Source organism: Odocoileus virginianus, chromosome 17, assembly GCF_023699985.2.
Source record: "Odocoileus virginianus isolate 20LAN1187 ecotype Illinois chromosome 17, Ovbor_1.2, whole genome shotgun sequence".
In the NCBI taxonomy this organism is placed as follows: Eukaryota; Metazoa; Chordata; class Mammalia; order Artiodactyla; family Cervidae; genus Odocoileus; species Odocoileus virginianus.
In genome coordinates this window covers 58,608,072-58,631,946 of record NC_069690.1, presented here as the reverse complement: position 1 = coordinate 58,631,946, position 23,875 = coordinate 58,608,072, and the positions used below count along the sequence as shown (strand labels likewise).

Below are 23,875 nucleotides of genomic sequence, written 5' to 3'. Positions count from 1 at the left end.
TCAGGACTGTTAGTTTACAGTCTGTCACTGGTGGCACCTGTGTGATGGTGTCACAGATGCCATGGAGCGGTCCACAGGCCAGATACAACTCACGCCAATTTTTCGACAGCCTTCGAACTAAGCATGGTTTTTGTATTTTTATGTGGTTGAAAAAAAAACAGTATTTCATAGTGTGTGAAAAGTTTATGGAATTCAAATTCCAGGATCCATGAATTAACTTAAAAAAAATTTATTTAATTGGAGGGTGGTTACTTAACAACATGGTGATGGTTCTGCCGTACATCGACGTGACTCTGCCATGGGTGCACCTGTCCCCCATCCTGAGCCCCCCTCCCACCCCCCCTTCCCTCCAGGTTGTCCGAGGTGGTGCCCTGCTTCATGCATCAAACTCGCACTGGTCATCTATTTTACATATGGTAGAAAACATGTTTCAGTTGCTATCCTCTCAAATTGCCCCACCCTCACCTTCTCCCCCAGAGTCCCAAAGTCTATTCCTTACATCTGTGTCTCTTTTGCTGTCTCACAAATAGGATCATTGTTACCGATTTTCTAAATTCCATCTATTTGCGTTAATACACTGTATTGGTGTTTCTTTGACTTCACTGTGTAATAGGCTCCAGATTCATTCACCTCATTAGGACTGACTCAGATGTGTTCCTTTTTATAGCTGAGTAGTATTCCATTGTGTATATGTACAACTTCCTTATCCACTCGTCTGCTGATCCGGGTTGCTTCTGTGTCCTAGTTACTGTAAACAGTGCTGTGATGAACACTGGGGTCCACGGGTCTCTTTCACACGAATTGACTTTTATTGAGGCAGCCATGCTCATTCATTTACATTTTGTCTGTGGCTCTTCTTGCCCTGCAGAGGCAGAGCTGAGTAGCTGTGACTGAGCCTGTGGGGCCTGCAAAGCCTTCAGTAGTTCCTGTCTGGAATTTAACAGAAAGTTTTCATGGACTCCTGACATGCAGAGGTCATGCTGTTTCCTGACAGATTAGAGTGGTTCTTAGGCCTGTTCTGTAACTACATATGGTTAGTCTGAACTATTTACAGTTACTTGTTTTTTTTTTAATATTTATTTGGTTGCACTGCTTCTTGGTTGGGGCATGCAGAATCTTTAGTTCCAACATTCAAACTCTTAGTTGCAGCATGTGGTATCTATTTCCCTGACCAGGGATTGAACCTGGGCCCCTTGCATTGGGAGCTTGGAGTCTTAGCTACTGGACCACCAGGGAAGTCCCAGTTTTCACTTGTTGCTTTTGATGGGCTTAGCTATCATTCTGTGGTCACTGGATCATTTCATTCATTCGTTGTTCATTTATGAAATAATGACATTCAACAAACACATCTTAGAACCATTTATGTGTCTCTAGTACAGTTAAAAGATTTTGTAGAAAAGGTTTGAAAAATGTTAAACAAATCCTCCCTGAGTTTTTAAAACCTTTGTTGGACCCAACAACGCACGCTGAGGTGTCAATGGAAAACGAACCACTCCCTCTAAATAAAAAAGCCATACATTTATTGCAAATCTAGAAGTACCAGAATGTCACAGAATACAGAACAAATCAGCAATCCTGTTTTCAATTTCTTCCAAACATGTAAAAACCTCGATTACTGACATACTGAAATTGGCATACGTTTTTTTTTTTCCCCATGCACTTAACAGAATGGATGTCTTGAGCAGATTGCTCTGAAACCAGTTATAAATATTAAATTGTATCGAACATTCATAGTAAAAAATGTAGTAAAGTGCTGAAGTCATGAAGCCTGCAAACGTGCCACAAGCTGCGAGTCCCTCCGGGCAGTGACGTCTGCCCTGCCTGCCTCGTCCCAGCTGTGTCTGTCTTTGACGGACACTCTGGCCTCCTCCCTGCCCTCCCCAGAGTTACAGATTGTCCTATTTCTATGGCTGATCCAACGCTATACAAAAACGTAGCAGGCCTATGCCACTTTCATTTCAGTGCAGAGAAACATTCAAGCTTGTGTGTACCTGGAACCAAACTAGGCTTGTTAAATTTTTTTTCCCCCTGAGTTGTCAAAAATGAACAGTAAAATGAGTAAAGGTGGGGCAGCGGTTCTGACCATCACCTGCAGAGTGAGATTCAGGACACGTGAGTACACAGCCCACCTGTTCCCCTCATAACCTGCCCTTTTACAAAAGAAAAAAAAACGTGCACATGAGAAATGCGGTCCGTGTAGTGTGACGCCGAGAAAACCAGCGGCCGGCTCCCCTGGAGACCCCGTAACACACAGCAGCCACGCTCTCTAGGACGCAGCTCACGCGGCGAGGCAAGCGCATCTGCTGCCCCGTGTGAGGCACAGAAACGCTGCAACAGTGAGGTCGTAAAAAAGCGAATGTTTCAACAATTCAACGAGATATAATTCTAATCAAATGAGATCCTCAAGTATTCTTAGGTGATAAAACAAGTCATTTAAAAAAGCTAAGGCGATTTGCTGTTCATCCCCCCTCTCCTTTAAATCACACACCATTGCCATTCAACTGAAGAATCCTTACAACTTGGCCTTTTAGAGAGTAACTTTACGAGTTAAGAGGCATGTCAAGGATTGCAGAAAGGAGGTAAAAATTCTGCTTATGTCTCAGACTTTCTTTCTTTTGATTACTTTATTCATTCTAGAATAACTTAATAATAAATAGTGGTTTAAATTAAAGACACGACAATCACATATTTCTGAATAATTAAAAAGCAATAGGAAATTCATTTCTGAATGCCATGCTGTGTGTTCTGTATTGAAATGCTTCTGGTAAATGACTGGCCGTACAAAGAAGTGGTCATGTTCACATTTCTGAAGTTCAAGTTACGTGTATTTTAAAACATTTCCATTTACTGGCCAAAGGTTTGGTCTTAAATTGTACTGTTTCCATGGAATATCTGGAAAATTCAGAGGCCCTAATGTGTTAGTGGAAACCTCAGAATTTTTTTTTTTTTTAGAATTTTTCAAAGGATTTTAAACAATTTGTTCATAGTTCTGAAAATGAGGAATTTTAAAATGATGTAAGTTGTTTTTTTGTTTTGAGTGGCCGATTCCATTTCAGTGGCCTGGGCCAGATGTCATTTTCTACAATAGTAGCTTATCAAATGTGAGAGCTCTTCAAACCACTTTGCCAATTCCTGTCCCTATTTTAAAGCCGGAATGTGACCCAGACTCCTCCTGTGTGTCTTTGTGTTGCTGCTGAATCCAGCCAGGCTGATGGACAGAAAGGTGTTCCACCGTTTTTGTTTTGGCATGAAAAACAAGCAAAAAAGAAAACTTACAAGAAGAAAACAAGAAGGATGTTGGTAGTGGCTCACGCATCCATTCCCTTTGAAGTGCAGTGGGAAGCGGTAGGGTGGTGCGGGGCCCCCACCCCAGGCCCTCCCAGCCCCGGACACGGGCGCGGGTGTCAGACGGGCTCCGTCCCCACGGGGGCTCTGTGCTCCGTCTTTCCCAGGTCCATCTCCAGAAAGTCTTCAGGGATGTCCTGCAACACTCTCCCGCGGGGCCCCTCGGCCGTGCCCTCCTGGGCTCGGGGCCGGCGGCACAGCCCCCGCTTGCAGGGTCTCACGAGGGCGAGGCAGGCGGCGGCCAGCAGCAGCCCGGCCGCGCAGGAGTGGAAGGCCCTGCTGTAGATCCTGCTCTGGTCCACCAGCAGACCTGCGGGGGCAGCGGGCGTCAGCCACGCGGGCCCCGCCCCGCCCCAGCCCCAGCCCCAGCCCCTCCACCCGCTGCCCTCCTGCTTCCGTCTGGCTTCTTTAAGGAAAAAGAGCTTGGAAGTGGGGAGTTTTCCAGACGCCAGAGGAGACGCCGGCAGCCCCCCACCCCCAGCACCTGAGAGAATTCTGTCACTTTGTATGTTCTTTGTGGGCAGGTCTGTCCTGGTCGAGAATCTAGAACATGCGATCAGGGAGATGTTCATTTCCTTGGAAAGAAAGCTGACATCCTCTCCTGAAAGGAAAGAGCTCTCTGATCTTTACCCTGGTCCACCTCAGGTCACCGGGGTAATAAGGTGTGTAATCATAGTAACCTCAAGGACTTGTTTCCAGTCCAAGATATAAAACGGGGCTTCCCAGGAGGCGCTAGTGGTAGAGAACCCGCCTGTCAATGCAGGAGGTCTAAGAGACCTGGGGTTCCATCCCTGGGTTGGGAAGATTCCCTGGAGGAGGGCATGGCAACCCACTCCAGTATTCTTGCGGACAGAATCCCACGGACAGAGGAGCCTGGCGGGATACAGTCCACGGGGTCAGAAAGAGTCGGACATGACAGAGACTTAGCACACAAGATATAAAACAGCCTTCCTACTAGGAAATGTTCCAAAGTGACCAGTGGAGTATCCGCAGAGTGCTGCTCTGGGTTCAGTTCCCTAAAAGCCACCCCCTCAAGGGATGCTGGCCTACAGAAGCCCCTCAGTCCTGCTTTCCGAAAAGTCAGAGTGTAACGAGGTCAGAAATCCCTGTGTCCCCCGCCAAGCGTCTCACCAGGCGACCCGGCAGCAAATGCTGAGGCGGCTCGGGCTGCAGACCCCAGTCCCTCCTGACCCGGGTGCCGATCCCCCCTCGGGCTGCAGACCCCAGTCCCTCCTGACCCGGGTGCCGATCCCCCCTCGGGCTGCAGATCCCAGTCCCTCCTGACCCGGGTGCCGATCCCCCCTCGGGCTGCAGGCTGACATGCCCCGGGGTTCACTTCCTCACAGTAAATCAAGAGAGGTGGCTCAGATACCATACATCCTGACACCTCTAAAATTCTCTGCAAGTATCAAGATCAATAGACGCTGTTTTTCATTCAACTTGACTGGGAAACTGGCATGACTCCTAACAGGACAGGACCCTTGTATGTGGAATCTCAACTGTGACAGAGGTGGAAGCACCTGCGAAACAGGAGCGGACTCAGGACAGACCCGTGGTTGCCGAGGAGGAAGGGGGGCGGGGGGGGGGGCGGCACAGACCGGGGGTCAGCAGGTGCGAAGGAGTGTGTGTGGGGTGGATCGACGCCAGGCCCTGCTGCGTGGCACAGGGAACTGCAGTCAGTATCCTGGGGTGAACCACCGTGGGAAAGGGGGGAAGCTCAGCCCACCAAGGTACTCCTTTGTGCACGCCGCTTACCTGCGAGGGGGGGTCCGGCCAGCCCCGAGATGCTCTGGAAGAAGACGTAGACTCCGGCGGCCGACGACATCTTCTGGATGCCCACGACGTCGTCCTCGGCGAGCAGCGGGATGTGGGTGCCCGCCACGGTCCCGATCATGGCCCCCGAGAAGACGCTGCAGGCCAGGAGGCCCCAGAAGCCCGTGGCGAACGTGAAGGTGAGCAGGGACAGGGCCAGCAGGATGACGCAGATGAGCTCGATGTAGACCTTGCGGATGGGCTCCCGGTTGAGGACCAGCCCCGCCCCGATGCGGCCGAACACCTCTGCCACGGCCATGGCGCAGAGCAGCAGGGCCGCGCGGTCGCGGTCCAGGCCGAGGCTGAGCCCCAGCGGGATGATGTACAGGGATGGGGCGAAGAAGCCCAGCGTCACGAAGAGCCCGAAGAGCGTGTAGCAGATGAAGCTCCTCTCGGTCAGCACGGAGAAGTCCAGCAGCGGGGCGCCGGGCCGGCCGCGGGCCTGCACCTCGGCCGCGGGCTCCGCCGCCCCGGCCGGGTGGCCAGGCGCGTTCTTAGGTGAGGTAGTGAGCTCCACCCCTGAGTCGATGGAGTCGATGGAGGTGCGGGTCTTCTCGTTCTCCAGCATGTACTGCGCTTCCTTCCGGTGCTCGGGGGCGGGGGCCTGGGGGGTCCCCGGCGTGCCGACGATGACGATGGGCCTGAGCAGCGCGCCGCAGACCACGAGGTTGAGTTGCAGGAGCCCCACGAAGAGCATGCTGTGCCTCCAGCCGACGGCCTCCTTCAGGGCTGTGAGGGCTGCAGGGGGCGGGCGGCGAGGCAGAGAGAAACCAAGGTCAGAAGGGGGCCTGGGGCGGGGGGCGGGAGAGCGGAAGGGAGACAGCTGCAGATGAGGGCTGATGGAACAGTAACGGCTCGGCTGGGGCTTCTGCGGTGGCTCCCGGACAGAAAGTCGCCTGCCAGTGCAGGGCACCCGGGTCGGGTCCCCGCTCCGGGAAGACCCCACCCGCCCAGGAGCGATTTAAGGCCATGCGCCACGACTGCTGAGCCCACGAGCTGAGACTCCTGCAGGCTGAGCGCCTCAGAGCCCAAGCTCCACAACAAGAAAAGCCACCGCAGGGAGAAGCCCTTGCTCGACACAGCCAATGCGGCCTTGAAGACCCAGCACAGCAAGAAAGATGACCTGACATGCTTTATTCCTGGGGGCTTCCAGGACTCGAGGAGGGGGAAGATGTATCAGGACAAGATGGAGCAAACATCTTCAGCCCAGGCTTCCAAGGGAGCTTTGGGGGTGCCTTCCTCCAAGCAGGGGCACAAGAAATGAACAAAGCTTGTGACCCACATCAGGGTGCACGGAGAGCGGGCTGGCCCCAGCCCCTGGCCCGTCTTGGATCATAGACCTCGACCAGAACACAGCTGGGAGCATTCTTCAGCAGCGTCTGAGATGCCCCCGTGCCGTCCCCACAGAGCTGACAAGGACTTGTGTCCGGGAAGCCTGGAATACTGACTCTCTGGTCTTTTCAAAACAGAACTTCCACCCTTTGAGCTGGATCCTTCTCCAGCCACTCCTTCAGCTCTCAGCAGTAACAGACGAAGGAGAAAATCAACTAAGAATCGGAAAGCTCACAGGATTATCCCGGCACTCACAGTTACTGTGTGAACACGGTACAGGGCTGTCAGCAGCTGTGTTGATGCCGTTCTCCGCTTTCTAGTCTGCGGGATGCTCTGCCTACCTTCCTGCCAGCCTAGAGGCACCCTGGAGGCCAGGGGGGCACCCTGGCATGGGGAGGGGGAGTCAGGCCGAAGGAGGCTTCAAGCTCCCCAGTGACTAGAGGATAAACAGGCCCCACGAGATTCCAGGTATCTTCATCATCATCCCAGAAAGTGAAATGATGTTCCTGAGAATTTTGCTTCACTTGATTCTCACTCTGTGAGAGCTGACAGTCAGGTTTAAGAGATGCAGTGACGAAGATGGGCTTAGCAAGACAGTCCCGTCTTCCGGGCCGGGGGCTCCAGGCTCCATTTACTTCAGCATTTTTTTGCTCCCACCTCTTTCCCCTGTTAATATGGAAAACTCAGAATTGCAAACTTTCAGGCTTGGGCATCTTCAAGTGCTTTTGACCCTCCTCTGGCAATAACGGGTTTCCTTTTCTCCATCTAACACTCCTTGGTGCCTGCCCACCAGGTGCCAGGGATGAGCTATGGGGTAAAGCCGACCCAGATGCAGTTACCACCTTCAGGGGGTTCGCAGGCCACTGACTGTCCCCTCCAGGTTTTATTCTGAAACATTTCAAACCAACAGAAAAGTGCAGAGAGTGACACCCATATGCCTGCCATCACCGAAATTCAACAATGAACAGTTTTCTGTCTGCATATTTACAGGCACACATACATTAATTCTTCTGAACTATCTGAAAAGCTTCAGACGTGACGTGTCACCCCAAAATGCTACATCTCCTTTGAATTCCACCGCCACTCACGGACACATTCACCAAAGAACAGAGGCGAATCCAGGTCTCCAAGGTGATTTCTCTGCCACTGGTTAGTGAGATTCACAAATTCACAGTGAGACAGGGAAATAAACCAGGGGATTCCCCGTGAGATCATCCACACACAGCTAATGAACCCGACTTTACCAGCACAATTTAAATCTGCACTGAATATGGCTCTTTTGACCAAGGAGAGAAATAGAACAGTATGAGCAGTCCCCAAATCTATTTTGGAATGGATGGTTCAAGCTTCCTCGCTGAATATTCAAGCTTCCTCACTGAATATATGCTGTGTATCTTCCTATGGGGTTGCAAGGAGTTGGACACGACAGGGTGACTGAGCACACGCATGTGCATGCACACACAGGCACACACACACAGAGCTTCCTATTTACGTAAACTTGGATGAGTATTAAAATGTTTGAACTCCTAAAATGGGAGTAAGGGAGGATAGATCCTGAAAGGTGCCTGACTAGAGAAGACAGCCTTCTGCCCGATCTAGAGCAAGAAGAGCCAGCTCACATGGACACGCACACTCTGGTCGTCCGCTTACCTGGTGCAAAGGCAAACATAGCGAAACATTCTCCCGTAGAAGCAACCGCCGTGACCACGGAGCGCCTCTTGTCAAAGTACTGAGACAGGATGGTGACAGTCGGCAGAAAGCTGAAGCAGAACCCCAGGCCTGTGACGGGACATCGACAGGACAGTGAGAACCACACATGCCGGCTGATGCCCGAAGCGTGCGTTCAAAGAGCTGGGATTTGGGCGCTTATTTTAGAAATGATTACATTCAGGGAGCCCAGACATTCATTCTGGAGCAAAGAAAAGCAGGTTTCATCAGAGGTCTGGAAAAACTGCAAGAGCTGTTTTGGGAAACTTGTTGTAAAAAAAAGAAAGGAACAAAAAAATCTGTTTCGTGGGATTTTTTTTTTTCCCTACTTTTCTGCAGTCCCCCCCCCCCAGATTTATATAATCCACAATGCACAGAACCCTTATCAAACATAGTTTTTACATAAGGCTTCTATTTGGAAATAAAGTAGTTTTTGTATGTGCAGAAATACATGGGAAAAGTCTGCAAATCTTAACTATGTACATATATATATATATAGTTATATGTAATCTAAGTAATGTATGGACTCCATTGAAAAGGAAGTTTTCCACATATACGTGCATGTATTTAGTTATAAGAGAGAATTATATATAGTTATATATACACATGTGTGTGTTCAGTCACTCGGTCTGACTCTTTTCAACCGCTTAGACTGTAGCCTGCCAGGCGCCTCTGTCCGTGGGATCTCCCAGGCAAGAATACTGGAGTGGGTTGCCGTTTCCTTCTCCAGGGGTTCTTCCCAACCCAGGGATCAAACCTGTGTCTCTGGTGTCTCCTGCACTCAGGCAGATTGTTTGCTACTAAGCCACTGGGGAAGCCCATATGTATATATACAGGGATAACTATACATAATCTGTGAGTAATATGTGGGCTCCTGCGAAAGGGAAAAAGTTTTCCAAATGTATACATGTGTGTATGTGTGTATTTAGTTATATATATATATAGTTACATACAGAGTTACACATATATAGAGAGTTTTATATATACATAGTTATAGAGAGTTATATATAGAGTTATGGAGTTTTATATATAGTTATGATATATATACAGTTACGTGTGTGTGTGTGTGTGTATATATAATCTGACTTCTGTACAGACTCCTTTAGAAAGGAAAAAGTTTTCTCAGATCCCTCAGTCCAGCACCGGCCCCTCCCCTACAGCTCAGACTTCTCACAGCCAGACTTGGGAAATGCTGGTTAAAGAAATTCAAACCTAAAAAAAAAAAGAAATTCAAACCTTATTTTGTGAAAAGGACGTCTTGTGCCTGCAAACTCTTGCGAAAGAGAAGTTCTCTTTCTCATCGGTAAATATTAAAACAACATCAGACAAAGTCCTGGGCGTTGGGAAGAAGAGCCCCGTTCAGAGGCACAGACGTGGGCGAGCCTTCATTTTAGAGAGAAAAGAGGACGGGGGGAGGAAACACGCGATGGACCCAAGCCCCTCCTTCCCCACACCGAGTCTCCGGACACGGTACCAGCCCGGGAGACGCTCACCAGAGACGACGCCAATGGCGATGTACATGTGGTAGACCTTCTGCGAGAAGGCGGCCGTCACCATGCCCGCGCTGACCAGCAGGCCGCCCAGCATCACCACCAGGCGGTGTCCAAACCGGCTGCTCAGGACCGTGGAGACGGGGGCTGCAGAGGAGGGCGGGGGTCTCAGCTCCCAGGAATCAGCCTCAGCCTCCCCGGGAGTCTGTCTTTTTAACTTGTTACTGAAGTGTAGTTGACTTGCAACAAAGTGACTCGTCAGTTACACAAATTTTTGGCTGCACTGCAGCTGGTGGGATCTTAGTTCACCAGGGATGCCCCCGGCAGTGAAGCCTCAGAGTCCTAACACTGGACCACAGGGAGTTCACCCCACGAAGTTCTATCACGGGCTCCTGAATACAGGTCCCTGTCTGTACAGGAGGCCCTGGCTCTTCATCCGTCCCATGCACACCTGTTTCCCCAGCTTACCCCACACTCCCTCTTTCCCGCCTTGGCAACCCCAAGTATGTTCTCTGTGCCTTTAAGTCCGTCCTAAGATCCCATCCTCTCAAATCTCTTGGGGGCTCCTCAAAGAAAAACCCAGATTCACAGTCTAAAACTTACATCTATCTTCTTAGATGACAGACTCTGACCCACCAGGAGCCCCTGTGAAACTGGACATGTATTACATGAATGTTATTCTGTAATAAACATGAGATTTCCTATGACTGTATGTCACTTTTTTGTTCCTATACTCATTGCTTTGGATTCTTTTGAACACGGCTCCATTTAGGGTCAAATTCCACTTGACTCTTGCAAACGGCATGAAAGCATGGTGGGTTCTGTTATGCATAGCAGAAGCAGGCTAGCTGTGGGACAGATAATTCAAAGTGGCTGATGCATTACAGCTGGCCTAGCTTCTGCGCACTCTGTCCCCCAGGACATTTAAGTCTGGAAAATACGTTTCCTAGTTTGTTACTTAGCCTACCACTGCTACCCTGAGTACAAGGGACCCGCCAGAGGTGGAGGGAGGAAGAACAACGTGGCACATGCTGGACAGAAAGAGCAAAACAACCAAAAAAGGACTCCGTGTTGCTGAGGTCAGGCGAACACATCTCTTAACGTTGGTAGAGCATCAGCTCATATGTTCGTTAATATAGTGAATAGTGAAATCACGTGGGCCATTTTTAGGCAGTGCGCAGACTCAGGCATTGGCGACCAGGATGAAAGCATTCTGTGTACGTCCGTCTAGTCAAAGCTTTGGTTTTCCAGGAGTTATGTACACATGTGAGAGCTGGACCATAAAGAAGCCTGAGCGCTGGAGAACTGATGCTTTCAGCTTTCCAATTATGGTTCTGGAGAAGACTTTTTCAGAGTCCCTTGGACAGTGAGGAGATCAAAGTTCCCTTGGACAGTGAGGAGATCAAAGCAGTGCATCCTAAAGGAAATCAACCCTGAATATTCATTGGAAGGACTGAAACTGAAACTCCAATACTTTGGCCACCTGAGGCGAAGAGCCAACTCATTGGAAAAGACCCTGATGCTGGGAAAGATTGAGGGCAGGAGGAGAAGCGGATGACGGAGGATGAGATGGTTGGATGGCATCACTGACTCGATGGACATAAGTTTGAGTAAACTCTGGGAGTTGGTGACAGACAGAGAAAGAGAACCCTGGCCTGCTGCAGTCCATGGGGTCGCAGAGAGTTGGCTGTGACTTACTGACTGAACAGCAACAACATAACGGCATTTAGAACAGTTATCTTCCGGGACTTCCCTGGCAGGTCAGAGGCTAAGAAATTGGACTCGCAACCCAGAGGGCCCTGGTTCGATCTCTGGTCAGGGAACTAGAGCCCACATGCTGCAACTAAGACCCAGCGTGGCCAAGTCAATGAGTCACTGAATCAATCACAGTCAAACAAGAACAGTGATCTTTGGTATGATAGTATTAACAGGTATTTCTTGTTGACTATATTATCTTTGGTTAGAAAAAGGCTAAAAGTTCAACTTTGGAATTTTCTTATTTCGGTTATCAAATGTGAAATTTTGGTTCTAGTTCATGTAAGTTATCTTTCCAAGAAAGTAAACAGCCAATTAGGAAATTATCTTAATCTTCACAGCGGAACTAGGAGTGCTTCCATGAGATGTGTAGGAGACGGTGTCGGGACCAATGGGAGAAAGTCTGACTTCAGCAGAGAATAGTGGAGCTGCCTCGTGTGGGCAGTGCGGGGCAGAAAACAGTACACTTAGACACGCTCGGGCTCCCCTGGCCGCTCAGATGACACAGAATCTGCCTGCAATGCAGGAGACCTGGGTTTGAGCCCTGTGTCGGGAAGATCCCCTAGAGAAGGGAATGGCAGCCCACTCCAGTATTCTTGCCTGGAGAATCCCACGGACGAGGAGCCTGGCAGGCCAGAGAGTCAGATACGACTGAGCAAATGACACGTCAGAAAACTTCAGAGGTAACAGCTCCATGACAGGATGTGAACCTAAAGTTCGGGAAGCTGAATTCAGCTCCATTAACTGTCAGGGGTAAGTTCAATGGCCGTCCTTGCTCAGGAAAGCCTGCCGTGGCCCCGACAGGTGGATGAACCATCGTGAGACCGCACAGTTATGTCGTGTTACCAGGTCTGTAGGGGATGAAGTGAAAGTGAGTATGTTAAGAATTACACAACAATGTATTGTACCTGATGCTGCTGGATTTGGGAGTCCAGAAGGGAGCTCCTTTAGGGAAAGAGTGTTTGGAATTCAGAACGTCCCCTCTGGACAACATGTGTCATTTTTCATGCTCTCCTTGCACACATTCCATCTCTCTCCTGCCTGTAGCCACACCTGCAGTTTCCACCTGTTTCCTCGTTTTTAAGAGACCAGGGCTTGGGATGCCGAGGACCTTTTGATGTTTCTTCTTTAGGAAATGACTAGCTTCCCAGTGAATTGGAGCTCACTGTTGTTCTCAGGATACCTTACAGGATCCTAAGAGCACACACAGGAGGCCTTTGACACGTGTGCCTTGCACTGACGGCAGTCAAGTCTGGCAAGCAGACCGTCTTCCTCAGCCTCGCTTAGCTAATTAGGCAAATTGCCGAGACACACACGCCTCTACTGCGTGAAGCTGAGAGACACACTAACCTGTGAACGTCAGGACGAACACGCAGATGGAGACGACCCACGAGATCCTGCTGTTGGACTCACTGAAACTGTCCATTAAGTCACTGAAGAAGACGCCGAACGACTTGATGATGCCGTAGGTGAAGACTTCCACGAAGAAAAAAGAAACGGCCACCACCCAGCCCCATCCACCGTCAGGCACTTGAGTATAAACATTGGCTCTGCAACAAAGCTGCGATTTCTTATGGGACATTCTTAACCTGAAAAGAAAAAATTAAAACAAGATTAGACCAGTAATGGCCTGAGGGCAGATGATTCTAATAGTGGACATCACGGATAAGAGCTACTTACTACAGTTCTTAGGTCAATGAACATTTAAATCATGTGCAGTTAGGATAATGTCTTTGAATAGTAATAATATCTATATAATATATACTATATATATACTATATATATAATATATAATATAGATATATCTATTTATAGATCTGTCCATTTACTTATGTACCTATTTATGTACCTATGTCATCTATTATCTATCATCATCTGTCTCCATCATCTACCTATCCATCCATCCTTCTGTCTAGCTAGCTAGCTGTCACCTAACGAACTATCTTTGTGTTGTATATGATGGAGCCCTTGGGGAAATTAGGTTTCCAAGCTATGGCAGTTAATGGGAAAAACTAACCAAACAAAGAACCCAGGCAGAATGTTTAGAGGCACTTTGGAGGATGAAGAAAGGCATCCATGCTGACCGTGAACCTGAAGACAAGTGAGGTGACCATAACTGGTCACTGAACTGAACAGAAGAAACGTGGATCAGAAATGAAGCCCAGGAAAAAAGGCGCACAGGCCACCCTCCAGGGCCAAGTGCAGGCGACGCCCTGCATCTGCCCGGTGCCGCGGGGCCTTCAGAGCCGCCTGCTCCCATCCCATCAGGTCCTGCGGTCGCGTGCGGATGCACCTGCAGGACGGGAATGGGGCAGATAGAAACGTGGGCATCTGTCTGCTGGGAGCCAGCTCAGCACGCTCGAGCTCCTCACAGTGCTTCACCCCGTGGTGTTGAGGGCTGGACTTCCTCCACACAGGACCAGTGCTCTAGGATGTAATGGCCAAATAAGGCACCACCAACTCGGGGGTCTGGGCAGCCAGGGCACTTAACCCAGTTACCCCCGACTTCACTGTGCTTTTCCATTCGAGTCGCAACAAACATCAGAACAGACAGTGCTGTATCACCACGAAGGGGACACACTACAGTTAATCCTGGAGGGAGGGACGTTTAAAGTCTTCTGCAGTGGACTGAAGCCCATAAACACGGGCATTTCAAACCCTCTGCAGTTACACACACTTTCAAACAGTCCAGTGTGTTTTTAGCCCAACTAAACATTAACATCTACAAGAATCAATGAGTCTGTGGTCTCTGAGCTCTTATGGCACCCCACCAGTCAATTCTGAAGGAAATCAACCCTGAATATTCACTGCGAGGATGATGCTGAAGCTCCGATACTTTGACCACCTGATATGAAGATCTGACTCACTGGAAAAGATCCCAGTGCTGGGAAAGACTGAGGTCAGGAGGAGAAGGGGTGACAGAGGATGAGATGGTTAGATAGCATCACTGATACAATGGATATGAATTTCAGCACACTCCAGGAGATAGCGAAGGACAGGGAAGCCTGGCGTGCTGCAGCCCGTGGGGGTGCAGAGACTCGGACATGACTTAGGAGACTGGATGACACCACCTTGAGTTTAAGAATCCTCTGCAATTACGCGGCTGCATCCCATGACCTTTCGGGACGCACAGCTAGCCTAGCGCTGAGGGGTAGAGCGCAGGTACCAAGGCGGGTTTTATTGCCAACGGAGGGCAAAGGAGAAGTAACAGGACAAATTCCACCTGGCGAGTAACTCATCAGTTTCTGATACAAGGATCCAGTATTCAGAGTTTGCTCTAAGACTCTTACAAAGCAGCGAATCTGACCTCATTTCATCTTGTTCAGCCTATTGATAGCACGTCAGCCTGGTACTTTGAAAGGACTATATACGCATTTTACCCTCTTACTGTTAGCTATTTGGTTGCATAAAATAGGGCACACGGCACTTTGAGAAGCTTATGTTCCCTGCAGCAAAGGCCTCTGTTTTGATGAGTCCGCGTGTCATGCCTGAGAGTGGAGGGGGAAGATGGGACGCAGGGAATTCGGTGGCTCGGGGTGGAGGCCGACGGTCACAGACCAGCTGGCCTCTCACGTTCCCAGCGTGGAAGGCAGCCGCTATCACAGGAAACCCCAAGCCCTCCAGCAGTGGAGGTGTTCCCAGGCCGCCTCCTTCCTTAGACATTCTGAGTTCACGCCCAGGCTGAGGTGGCTGGGGCAGAAGCGTGCCAAGAGGAGTGGGAAAGAGCAGTTACGATTGAGAAGGGGGGAAAAAATGTATTGGGCTGATCAGAAAGTTTGTTCGGGTCTCTGTAAGCTGGTATGGGAAATGTGACTGAGCTTCTTGGCCAACCCGATCCGCGCCAGTGTTGGCTTTGGCACTGTGGTCACCCCGGGAGGGAAGGAGGGGGTGTCGGGGGGCCCACAGGCCAGGTCACCCTCCCCTCTTGTTCCCCGACTCAGCCATTCCTTTGAGCTCCACCTTGGAAGCCCAAGACTCCTTCACTGGTGTCTTAACTGGCTCCACGTGTCTGGTACGATTAATCTTGCTGAAATGCTGCACCGTCATGACATTCTTCTGCTTGGACTTTTTCAGCGCTCTCCTCTTTCTGAAGGACAGAATCCAGCGGGACCAGCTTGACGTTCATTGTCCTTCCTAGCTGGACCCCCTACCCACTCCCCCCCCCCCCACCACCACTGCAGCCTTACTGCTGCCTCTTCTAGAACTTCGCTGGCCAGCCAGGCCACCCTGGACCCCTCCGCCTCGGAGCCTTCAGCCCCCTGCCTGTAGCCGTGCCTCGCCCCCCAGGCTGGAGGCCCCCTCCCTACAGCTGGCGCCCACAAAGTGCGGCTCCATCACGTCCTCCTGCTCCACGAGGCTTCCTCTGATCCACTCAACCTCAGGGGTCCCTTCATGGGACAAGCATCCTTGAAAAACGGGGTGCTGTCCACTTGTACGCACTTGTCCTATTTGCTCAGCTAAGTTACAAGCTCACGGAAAACAATTGCTGGGGCCCGGGTCCCTATAGACCACCCAGGTGCCCTGCACCCCCCAGGTGCCTGGGCCTACGGCGACAGCACAGAAGTGGCCCCTGCCTCCACGCGCCAGCGCCAGCGCGTGCCGATGATAATGATAAAAACCCTGAAGGCCGAAATCCCATCACATCTTAAAACCATTCAGCCGCATCCTTCAGGAACTCAGCACATTTCCGGCCGGCAGTGGTGGCTAAGTCCAAGGCCACATGGGCACGATCTGACCCAGAAGGGGGCCCTGGAAATCCGAGCATTTTAATAGCGGGCTCAGGCCAACCTGAACAAAAACACATTGGGCTGACATTGATAAAGGCCCCAGGGGGACAAAAGGAATCTCTCTCTAGCCTGCTGCAGGACAGAGGCACGATCTCCGGCTGGGTGGTACTTAGCGGAGCACAGCTTCCCTGGAGGCTCAGCTGGTAAAGAGTATGCCTGCAATGAAGACCTGGGTTCGATTCCTGGGGCGGGAAGATCTCCCGGAGGAGGGCACGACAACCCACTCCAGTGCTCTTGCCTGGAGAATCCCACGGACAGAGGGGCCTGGCGGGCTGCAGTCCATGGGGCAGCAAAGAGCCGGACACGACTGTCGACGCCCGCGTTCACTAGAGCAGGAGCGGACTGCAGTCTCCGCACAAAGCTGAGGCCGCCTCCTCTCAGAAGGCCCTGGGTGAGGCCGGCGCTCAGTTCTGCTCCTGGGGACCCGGCTCTCTGTCTTTCACCCCTTTGCTGTGTGACCTGGAGGAAGCTGCTGCACCTCTCTGGGCCTGAGCGCCTCACTAGTCAAATGAGGAGGCTGGCTTTGGGACTCTTTAAAGCTCCACCCAGCTCTGGCAGCTGATCCTTTAGTGCCCGATTACCTGACTCCTCCGGTTAAACCTGGTGGCCCAGGGTGCCCAGGGAGCTGGGAGGGAGGCGTGAGTGCCAGGTGATGCCCACGGATGTGGGTGGACAGGCGTCGATGCTGGCGAGACCTGTGCTGGGCCAGCTGGCTACAGGATGGCGGCCACTGCTTCCCTTCTGTTTCCTCTCTGAGCTCCTCCTGGGTGTTCGATGCCTCTGTGTTTTTTTTTTTTCTTCCAAACTTTGTTTTATATCTAGGCTCCTCCCCTGAAGCCAGATGCAACTGTAACTTTCACCTGCATTCTTCGGGTTGGGGAGGACAGCTCTCCTCATTATTACTGGGGTCACCCTAAAGGGAAGATGACCCCCCAGAACCCAAAGACCCCCAGTGTTACTCCTGTATCATCCTAGTGCACCCTGCGCTCTGCTGTGTGGAGCTCTGGAGCTCATGACACAGAGCAGTGACGGCACAGCCCGGCTGCCGTGACACAGCGGGGGCACCTTGCCCACAGGGCCCACGGCTGCGGCTCAGACCCAGTGCCGGGCAGCGTGCTGGGCACATCGTATGTGCTCGATGAAAGTTCACTGAACAAAGTATGTGTCCTGGGGCGCTCCTGAGGCGATGCATGACTCTAGCCCCCCAAAGCCCTGCTGGCAGAATAAACCTTCCCTGGACTCTGCTATGCACTCAGCAGGCCGGCTGGCTTAACAAACAGGTCAGCCTCTGCAAACAGAGCCAGAAACCAAGGCCTGGGGCTTAAGAGGCTCTGAGAATTCCAGAACATGGAGATATCTGTTTGCTTTTACGGGTACATGCATTTCTCTGATGGGAAGGGATACTCGTTGACTGTGTGGGGATATAGTCGTGCGACCCCGTGGCCTGGGGAGAATCGCTCTGCTCCTTGAACTTCAGTATCAAGAGGTGAACAGGGTGCTTGAACTAGACAGGGATGATCTCAGCTCCTTCCTGCCTCTAGAAACCTCCACTTCTGATAGCCTCTGACCCCGACTGGCCCTACATGACCCTTTCATCTTTCTCAATTCGTTTCTAAGCCCTTTGACCCAAGGCCCACAGGTCTGCCTTTGTGAGGCTCTTGTGCATTTGTTGAATTTCTATTTACCATTAACTGGGGAAATGACTTCATGTCTAAGTTTCACCCTCTAAAAGCAGGGGTGAGACGCAGCTACTTTGGAGGGTAAGATGCTCAGACTCCAAACGGGTTCCTGGCAGCCATCCCGCCCTCACCCTAATGTTCATCCAAAGGAAGGGGGACGAACAAAATGCGCTGGGCCGTTTGGAGTGATTTCCTATGAGCATTTGGTCATCTAATCTTAAATAAATGACTCCTCTGCCAAGGCTTGGAAAGCTGCTAGAGCTGGGAATCTCTCTGCGATTTGATTTCCTGAGAAAAGCTTGGCCCTGGAGGCATAAAGAATGCAAAATATTGGACTGGGATGGACCATCAGGGTGCTCATCCAGGGTGAGAGCACAGTGAAGTCCAAAATGCAGGCTCTGGTGGGCAGAGGTGCCGCTGGTGTGAGCGCAGCCTCCGAGCCACCGCCTGTCTCCAGCCTTCTTAAAGGCGTAGCCTGGAGAACAGCTTTCGACAAGTTGTTTCCGGCCCTAGCAGTCAGAACCCGTCTGTATTTAGGTGAAGTTCACCTCCATAATCTAAAAAAAAAAAAAAAAAACCCAAGCCTAACCTGGACAGCCGTCCCAACAGCTCTGAATCATTGGCTAAACTGGTTCACCCCTTTTACAAGACGGTGATGCGGACACTGAGCCCCTAATTTAAGTGTCCTCCTCAGAGCTTCAGGGAGGAAAAGTCCTTTTTGGGAAACCACAGAAGGAAAACTCAGGGTTAGTGGTTCTCATGAAGAGAGAAGAGCTTTTCCACTTGGCTGCATTGTTTATTTACATACTGGAACTCTATCTTGGACAGGCTTCCCTTAATTAAGAGAAGTATTTCTATATCCACCAGGCAGGGTGACTTGTTCCCCGTCCCCACCACCAGATGCTGGGACGGGTGCTTGGATGCAGGGAGACTCCTCCCTTACAGATCTCTGCACAGCACTTGTGACTATTTTTTGCAAACAAGACCCTGCACCTAATCCACTTACTATGATTTGCAAACTGATGAGATTACTGAGAAATCCCATTCCCAGGGCAGAAACCGTCTCTGTACAAAGAGCTGCCCAGGAGTGTCTAAAACTGTGCATACAAAACCAGTCCCAGGTGGACAAGTTGTCACCACTCGTTCTGCCCCAGTTGACTCCAGGGAAGTCTTTTTCTGAGACTGACGCACTCCCCCCGCCCTTGCGTTCGGTGACAAGTTACACTGCCACCTAACAAACTTCTATCACCTGTCTGCTGGGGGAGCGTGGGGCTCTAGTTTAAAAAAGAAGGCAGGAAAGAAAACCAGAAGGAAGCAACCCATTTCCTCCGCTAGACCATCCTCCCTGGCCACATCTCCGCTCCCCGGGCGCTTCCCCGTGGTGGGCAGCCCTGGGGACCTTGGAAGTTGAGCGCGACCAGCCGTCCGCTGACAGCCCTGCCGGTTGGGGCAGGCAAGCGGCTGTCTGGGGTCGAGCCTGCCTCCGGGTCGGCAGCCCCGGCGCGTGCGGCGGATGGGGGGGAGGCCGGGACCCCCGCTTTCCCCGGCGCTGCCTCTGGGGCCGCCGTGCGTGCGCGCCAGCCTGGGGACAGTACCTCTGACATTTCGCTCCCGTGACGCGCGGACAACTTCATGCGGAAAATGCGTGCAGCGGGCTCAGCGCGGCGCCCCCCGCTGCCGACAGCCCGGAGACCCTTGCCGGGGCCGGCGCGGGGGCACCCAAAGGCCAGATCTGCCTTTAGGTGTCTTCCGGACCCTCTGTTCCGGGGCCGCTGACAGGCACCTCTTGGCTGCCTACCCCGGCGACAGCGCGCCATCCTGGGGCCCCCAGCGTCACGAACTGTCAGGATTCGGGGAACACAGGCTCCAAAACGCTCAGCCGGTCAGTGGTTTCCTCTCCCTCCCTCCAGCCTCCCCCCACTCCCGGCCACACCAGCTCCCTAAAAGCTCCGAACACAGATTTTGACAAAACCACCCACAGCCCACCATCAAACTTTTACACACGTAAAATGATAAAAACCAACTCACCAAGTTAGGAGGGAGGAGAATGAACACCAAAGGCTCCCAATTAAGGCGGAGGCCGGGCCGCCCCCTCCTTTTAAGCAGTTCGGGGAACCCGAGTAAGGATTAACCCCTAAGGCGTGGGCCCCAGCCTATGGCAAGTTGGTTCCGGCGGGCGAGCCCCGGGCGCCCGGCCCCCCGCCCGCCCCCGCGCCTCGGGCCCCCGGGCCGCGCCCCCCGCCCCCCGCCCCGCCGCCCGCGCCCGCGCCCGCGCCCGCGCCCGAGCCGAGCCGTGCGTGCGGCCGCCCGCGCCCCGGCCCCGCGCCGCTGCCTATCGCTTATCCTATACCGGCTGCAGCCGGTCTCCGCCGGCCTCGGGGGCGCGCCGCCGACCATGTGCTGCGAGCGCGGAGCACCGCCAAGGAGGCCTGGCGTGCGCGCGCCGGCCCACGTGGACGAGGCCGTGCCGGGCGCGCGCCCGCCCGGAGCCGGGGCCGGGGGTCACGGAAGGTAATGACTTCGCCGTTCCGATTAGCCGCGGGGTCCCGCAGGGCCGCCCCCGCCCCGGCCGCCGGCATCCTGGACACGCCGTCCCCCGCCCCTCCTGGTCTCGCGCATCCCTGCGCTCCCGGCCTGGCCGGACCCGGGGGCTGTCCGCGCCGAAAGCCGGGACCTCCAGCCGGGCGCGCGGGTCCCGCGGGCCGCCTCCCTGCCCGCGGGTCCCCGGCGCGCCCCCTGCGCGGCCTTGCCCGCGCCCGCAGGGCTCAGGCTCGCGGCTCCGCGCCCGCCGCGGGCAGAACAGGTTCCTTCCAGTTTGGGTGTGAGCCGCGCGCGCGGCGCCGGGGACCCTGAGTTCCTCCTCCCGCGCCCACTTCCCCCGGTTTCGTCAACTAGCGCATGCTGGTGGTTCCTCTTGACGGGGGCCGTAGAGGCCCCGGGGAGCTCGCGGCCCGGCTGCACGGGCGCCTCGCTTCACCCCCTTTGGTGCAGCGGCGACAGCATCGCGTGGCGCGCCGGGGATGTGAGCGAGCGGCCAGGCTGAGTCAGCATCCCCGGCCCGGGGCGCGCGCGTCCTCCCCTCCGGGCGGGAGGCGGCGTCCTCGCAGGTGCGCGGCCGCCTAACTCCCGGGGGAGTCGGCGGGGACGTGGAGGGGGTGCGCGCTCCCATCCGGGAGTCCAGACCCCAGGGTCACTGCACTCAGCACACTGTGCTCGGGAAACCTCAGTTACGAGCTCGTGGCGGGGACAAAGCAGTGTGTTTTGGAGCCGCGGGGCCCCAGGCCGGACCGCCTGGTGTCCACCTCGCGTCCCCGTGGCCACGTGAAGACCTGCTGGGAAGCAGAGGCCTCTTTCCCCGCTCCCTTGTCTGGGTTCGGAGAGTGTGCTCCTGATGTCTGCAACTCGGGAGACCCGAGTTGGCGGTGTGTGTACGGAGGGTCGCCGCCGGGCGGAGTCGGCGGTCCGAGTCCTAATACCGATCTCTTTGCGGGCGCTGCCTGCTTTCTCCGGTGGTTCGGGTCCGGGTTCTGCGGGTCAGGGGTGGCCCAGGGGCGGACTCTGAGGACGCAGGGCTCCCTCGGGACCGGGAAAGTGCTCTGGGGACCGCGGGTGCGCTTTGCAGCCTTGCAAAGGCAACCTGATTCTGGAGCTTCAATTTCCAAATCTATGGAGTGGGGACAGTGGTGGTATTTCCAGAACCGGAGGGCGTGATGGGTGATGTCGGTAAAGTACGGATCCCAGAGACTGCCTTATGGTGAGCCCTCAGTATCCGTAACTGCGTATTGTCACTGCTGTTTGTGACTTAGCAGGTCCAACCGCCTGGGGATCATTTTCGAGTTGTTTTTCGAAGACTCCACCGTAATGATATTTAGACTCTGATTTTAACCATCAGCATGCAAGCACTTAATGCTGAATCAGGAGTGCCTGGAAACATAATCCTTGATACATAGGATGTTACAGCGCGTCAGGACACAGCCCTTTCCGAGTGTGGAAATGCCATATTCAACATGACACAGCACATAGTGTTCTGAGACCTGCTTAGGAGCCTAAGGGAGCAATCCATTAATCATGGCTGAGCGACTGCAGGCAAGTCACAGAAGATCTCGGTCCTTCAGCTGCTTGGTTTTAAAAATTAGACAAAAAGTGTAGAAAGACCTAGGGGTGAATGAACCTTTGGGAAAATCACATCTGAGTCTTTGACCAAGTGAAATGATTAGCTTTTGGAAGGGCATAACTATAATAATAATAATAATAATGGGTTGCTGTTTTATTAATATTAATTATACGTGTCAGTGGCAAAAGGAGAAGAGGACGGCAGAAGATGAGATGGTTGGATGGCGTCACCGCCTCATTGGACATGAATTTGAGCAAACTCTGGGAGATGGTGATGGACAGAGGAGCCTGGCGTGCTGCAGTCCATGAGGTCGCAAAAAGTTGGACACGACTTAATGACGGAACACCGCCACCTATTAGTCATTTTTTTTCACGTTTGCTCTGTCCCCTGTATCAGGTGCCGTCTGTGTGATCTGACCTTAAGCCCATCTGTCTGTGTGCTCGGTCGTGTCGGACTCTGCGACACTATGGACTGTAGCCCGCCAGGCTCTGAATATTAGAGTGGTTTGCTGTGCCCTCCTTCAGGGGATCTTCCCGACCCGGGGATGGAACCAGAGCCTGTTGAGTCTTCTGCACTGGCAGTCTAATACTTTACCAGGAGCGCCACCTGGGAAGCCCGTCACTAGCCTTCTGCAGATGACACTCATCCCCATTGTACAGATGAGAAAGGTTGAGGCACAGAGCGCGAAAAGGTTTCTGCCAAGGTGCAGATACGCTGCCTTTCTTGCAGCGAAAGCTCATCAGGTATGACATTTGCCACCTGTGTTTGAACAGAAGCGGGGTGTCTGGGAACCCAACTTCTGTCCAGTGTTGCCAGCCACAAACCTGTGACCTTTCCCCACCCTGGTTAGGGGCTGGTTTCACCTTGTTCACTGGATCCTAGTGAGACCAAGGGTGGAAACCCTGCTTTTTTTCTCTTCTTTAGGGAAAGCACTGTATTACCATGTGAGTCAATTACCCCACCAACCTCCCCCCAAACAAAACTAACTCTGTTTCGTTCTGAGCCTGAACAAAAGGACCTTTGGAATCTGAAGTGCAAAACCAGAAAAATCAGGAAATTAAATCCCAAGTTCAGCGCCCCCTTCGCCCCTCCTGTTGTGTCTGTCGCAACCCGGAGGCATCAGAGCCCCGGGCCTTCACTTGCAGGGGCCGAGGCTGTCGCGAGGCCCTTAGGCGGTCCAGCAGCACCTCTGGAAGCGCGCTGGCTCCGGAGAGCGGACGCAGGGCTCTTTTCTACCCTCTGGCTTTGACTTATTTGCATGAGAACAGATTCCTTTGTGCTCACTTGGCCTGCCTGGTCCCAGCCAAAGGCCGAGTCCTTCTAGTCTTCACGTTAGGTTGCTAGGCAGATATGACCCTGGCTTGCAAATAAGCTCTCTGCATTTACCAGCCCGTGAGAACCTCAACTTGGGGTAAGCAGACTGAAAGGAATCTTGTCTGGAGCTCAGGGAGGCGCGGGCCTGCTCTAAGCGCTGGGTCTTCAGAGCAGCCAGTGAAGGGGGGAAATCTGGAGGGGGCTTGTGGGGAGACCTTGGTGACCCGCCTGCCGCCCCGTCTTCCCCTTTCCTGTCTGCCCCAGGCACCCATGATCCAACCACGTGTATTCCATGGACACAATTTATTTTTTAATTTTATTTTTAAAAACACTTATTTCTTACTTCTTTTGGTTGTGTTGGGTCTTAGTTGAAGTGCGTGGGCTTCTCTCTGGTTGTGGCCTGTGGGCTTAGCTCCCCGGCGGCACATAGGGTCTCAGCTCCCCAGCCAGGGGTCGAACCCACGTCCCCTGTGTTGCAAGGCAGGCTCTTAACCACTGGACCACCAGGGAAATCCCTCGATGGACACAAATTCTTCCTTT

At 52.9% G+C, this 23,875-nt stretch overlaps 2 protein-coding genes across 21 annotated transcripts in view; one reads left to right on the top strand and one right to left on the bottom strand.

Annotated features, from left to right (window-relative positions):
• The window catches only part of ARSG (arylsulfatase G), a 104,633-nt gene that overhangs the window by 7,037 nt on the left and 73,721 nt on the right, over window positions 1-23,875 (top strand). The window contains exon 1 of one of the 17 annotated variants that reach the window (XM_070480089.1): window positions 20,234-20,418. The exons of the other annotated variants lie outside the window; for them this stretch is intronic. The gene's annotated coding sequence lies outside the window, so the exon portion shown is untranslated. Of the gene's footprint in view, window positions 1-20,233; window positions 20,419-23,875 lie in introns of those variants that run through there. 17 annotated transcript variants of the gene reach the window in all.
• On the bottom strand, window positions 1,500-20,128 carry SLC16A6 (solute carrier family 16 member 6). 4 transcript variants are annotated; one of them, XM_020875633.2, is made up of 6 exons: window positions 19,936-20,128; window positions 12,792-13,030; window positions 9,690-9,833; window positions 8,140-8,268; window positions 5,101-5,895; window positions 1,500-3,655 (listed from the first exon to the last, which is right to left on the bottom strand). In XM_020875633.2, exons 2-6 carry the CDS (start codon window positions 13,021-13,023, stop codon window positions 3,405-3,407), a joined length of 1,551 nt encoding a protein of 516 aa, XP_020731292.2. In that variant the 5' UTR covers window positions 13,024-13,030; window positions 19,936-20,128; the 3' UTR covers window positions 1,500-3,404. The 4 variants fall into 4 exon arrangements, with proteins under 4 accessions (XP_020731292.2, XP_020731295.2, XP_020731294.2 ...); XM_020875636.2 differs by lacking the exon at window positions 19,936-20,128 and adding an exon at window positions 15,402-15,566; XM_020875635.2 differs by lacking the exon at window positions 19,936-20,128 and adding an exon at window positions 13,459-15,395.

Bases quoted from the DNA above. Each gene is read 5' to 3' on its own strand.
- SLC16A6 (XM_020875633.2), bottom strand. From the start codon at position 13,023: ATGTCCCATAAGAAATCGCAGCTTTGTTGCAGAGCCAATGTTTATACT. The intron at 9,834-12,791 runs GTTAGTGTGTCT...CCTCCTCTGCAG, and splicing joins GTTCGTCCTGACGTTCACAG to CCCCCGTCTCCACGGTCCTG. The intron at 8,269-9,689 runs GTGAGCGTCTCC...GTCCCGTCACAG, and splicing joins CGCCATTGGCGTCGTCTCTG to GCCTGGGGTTCTGCTTCAGC.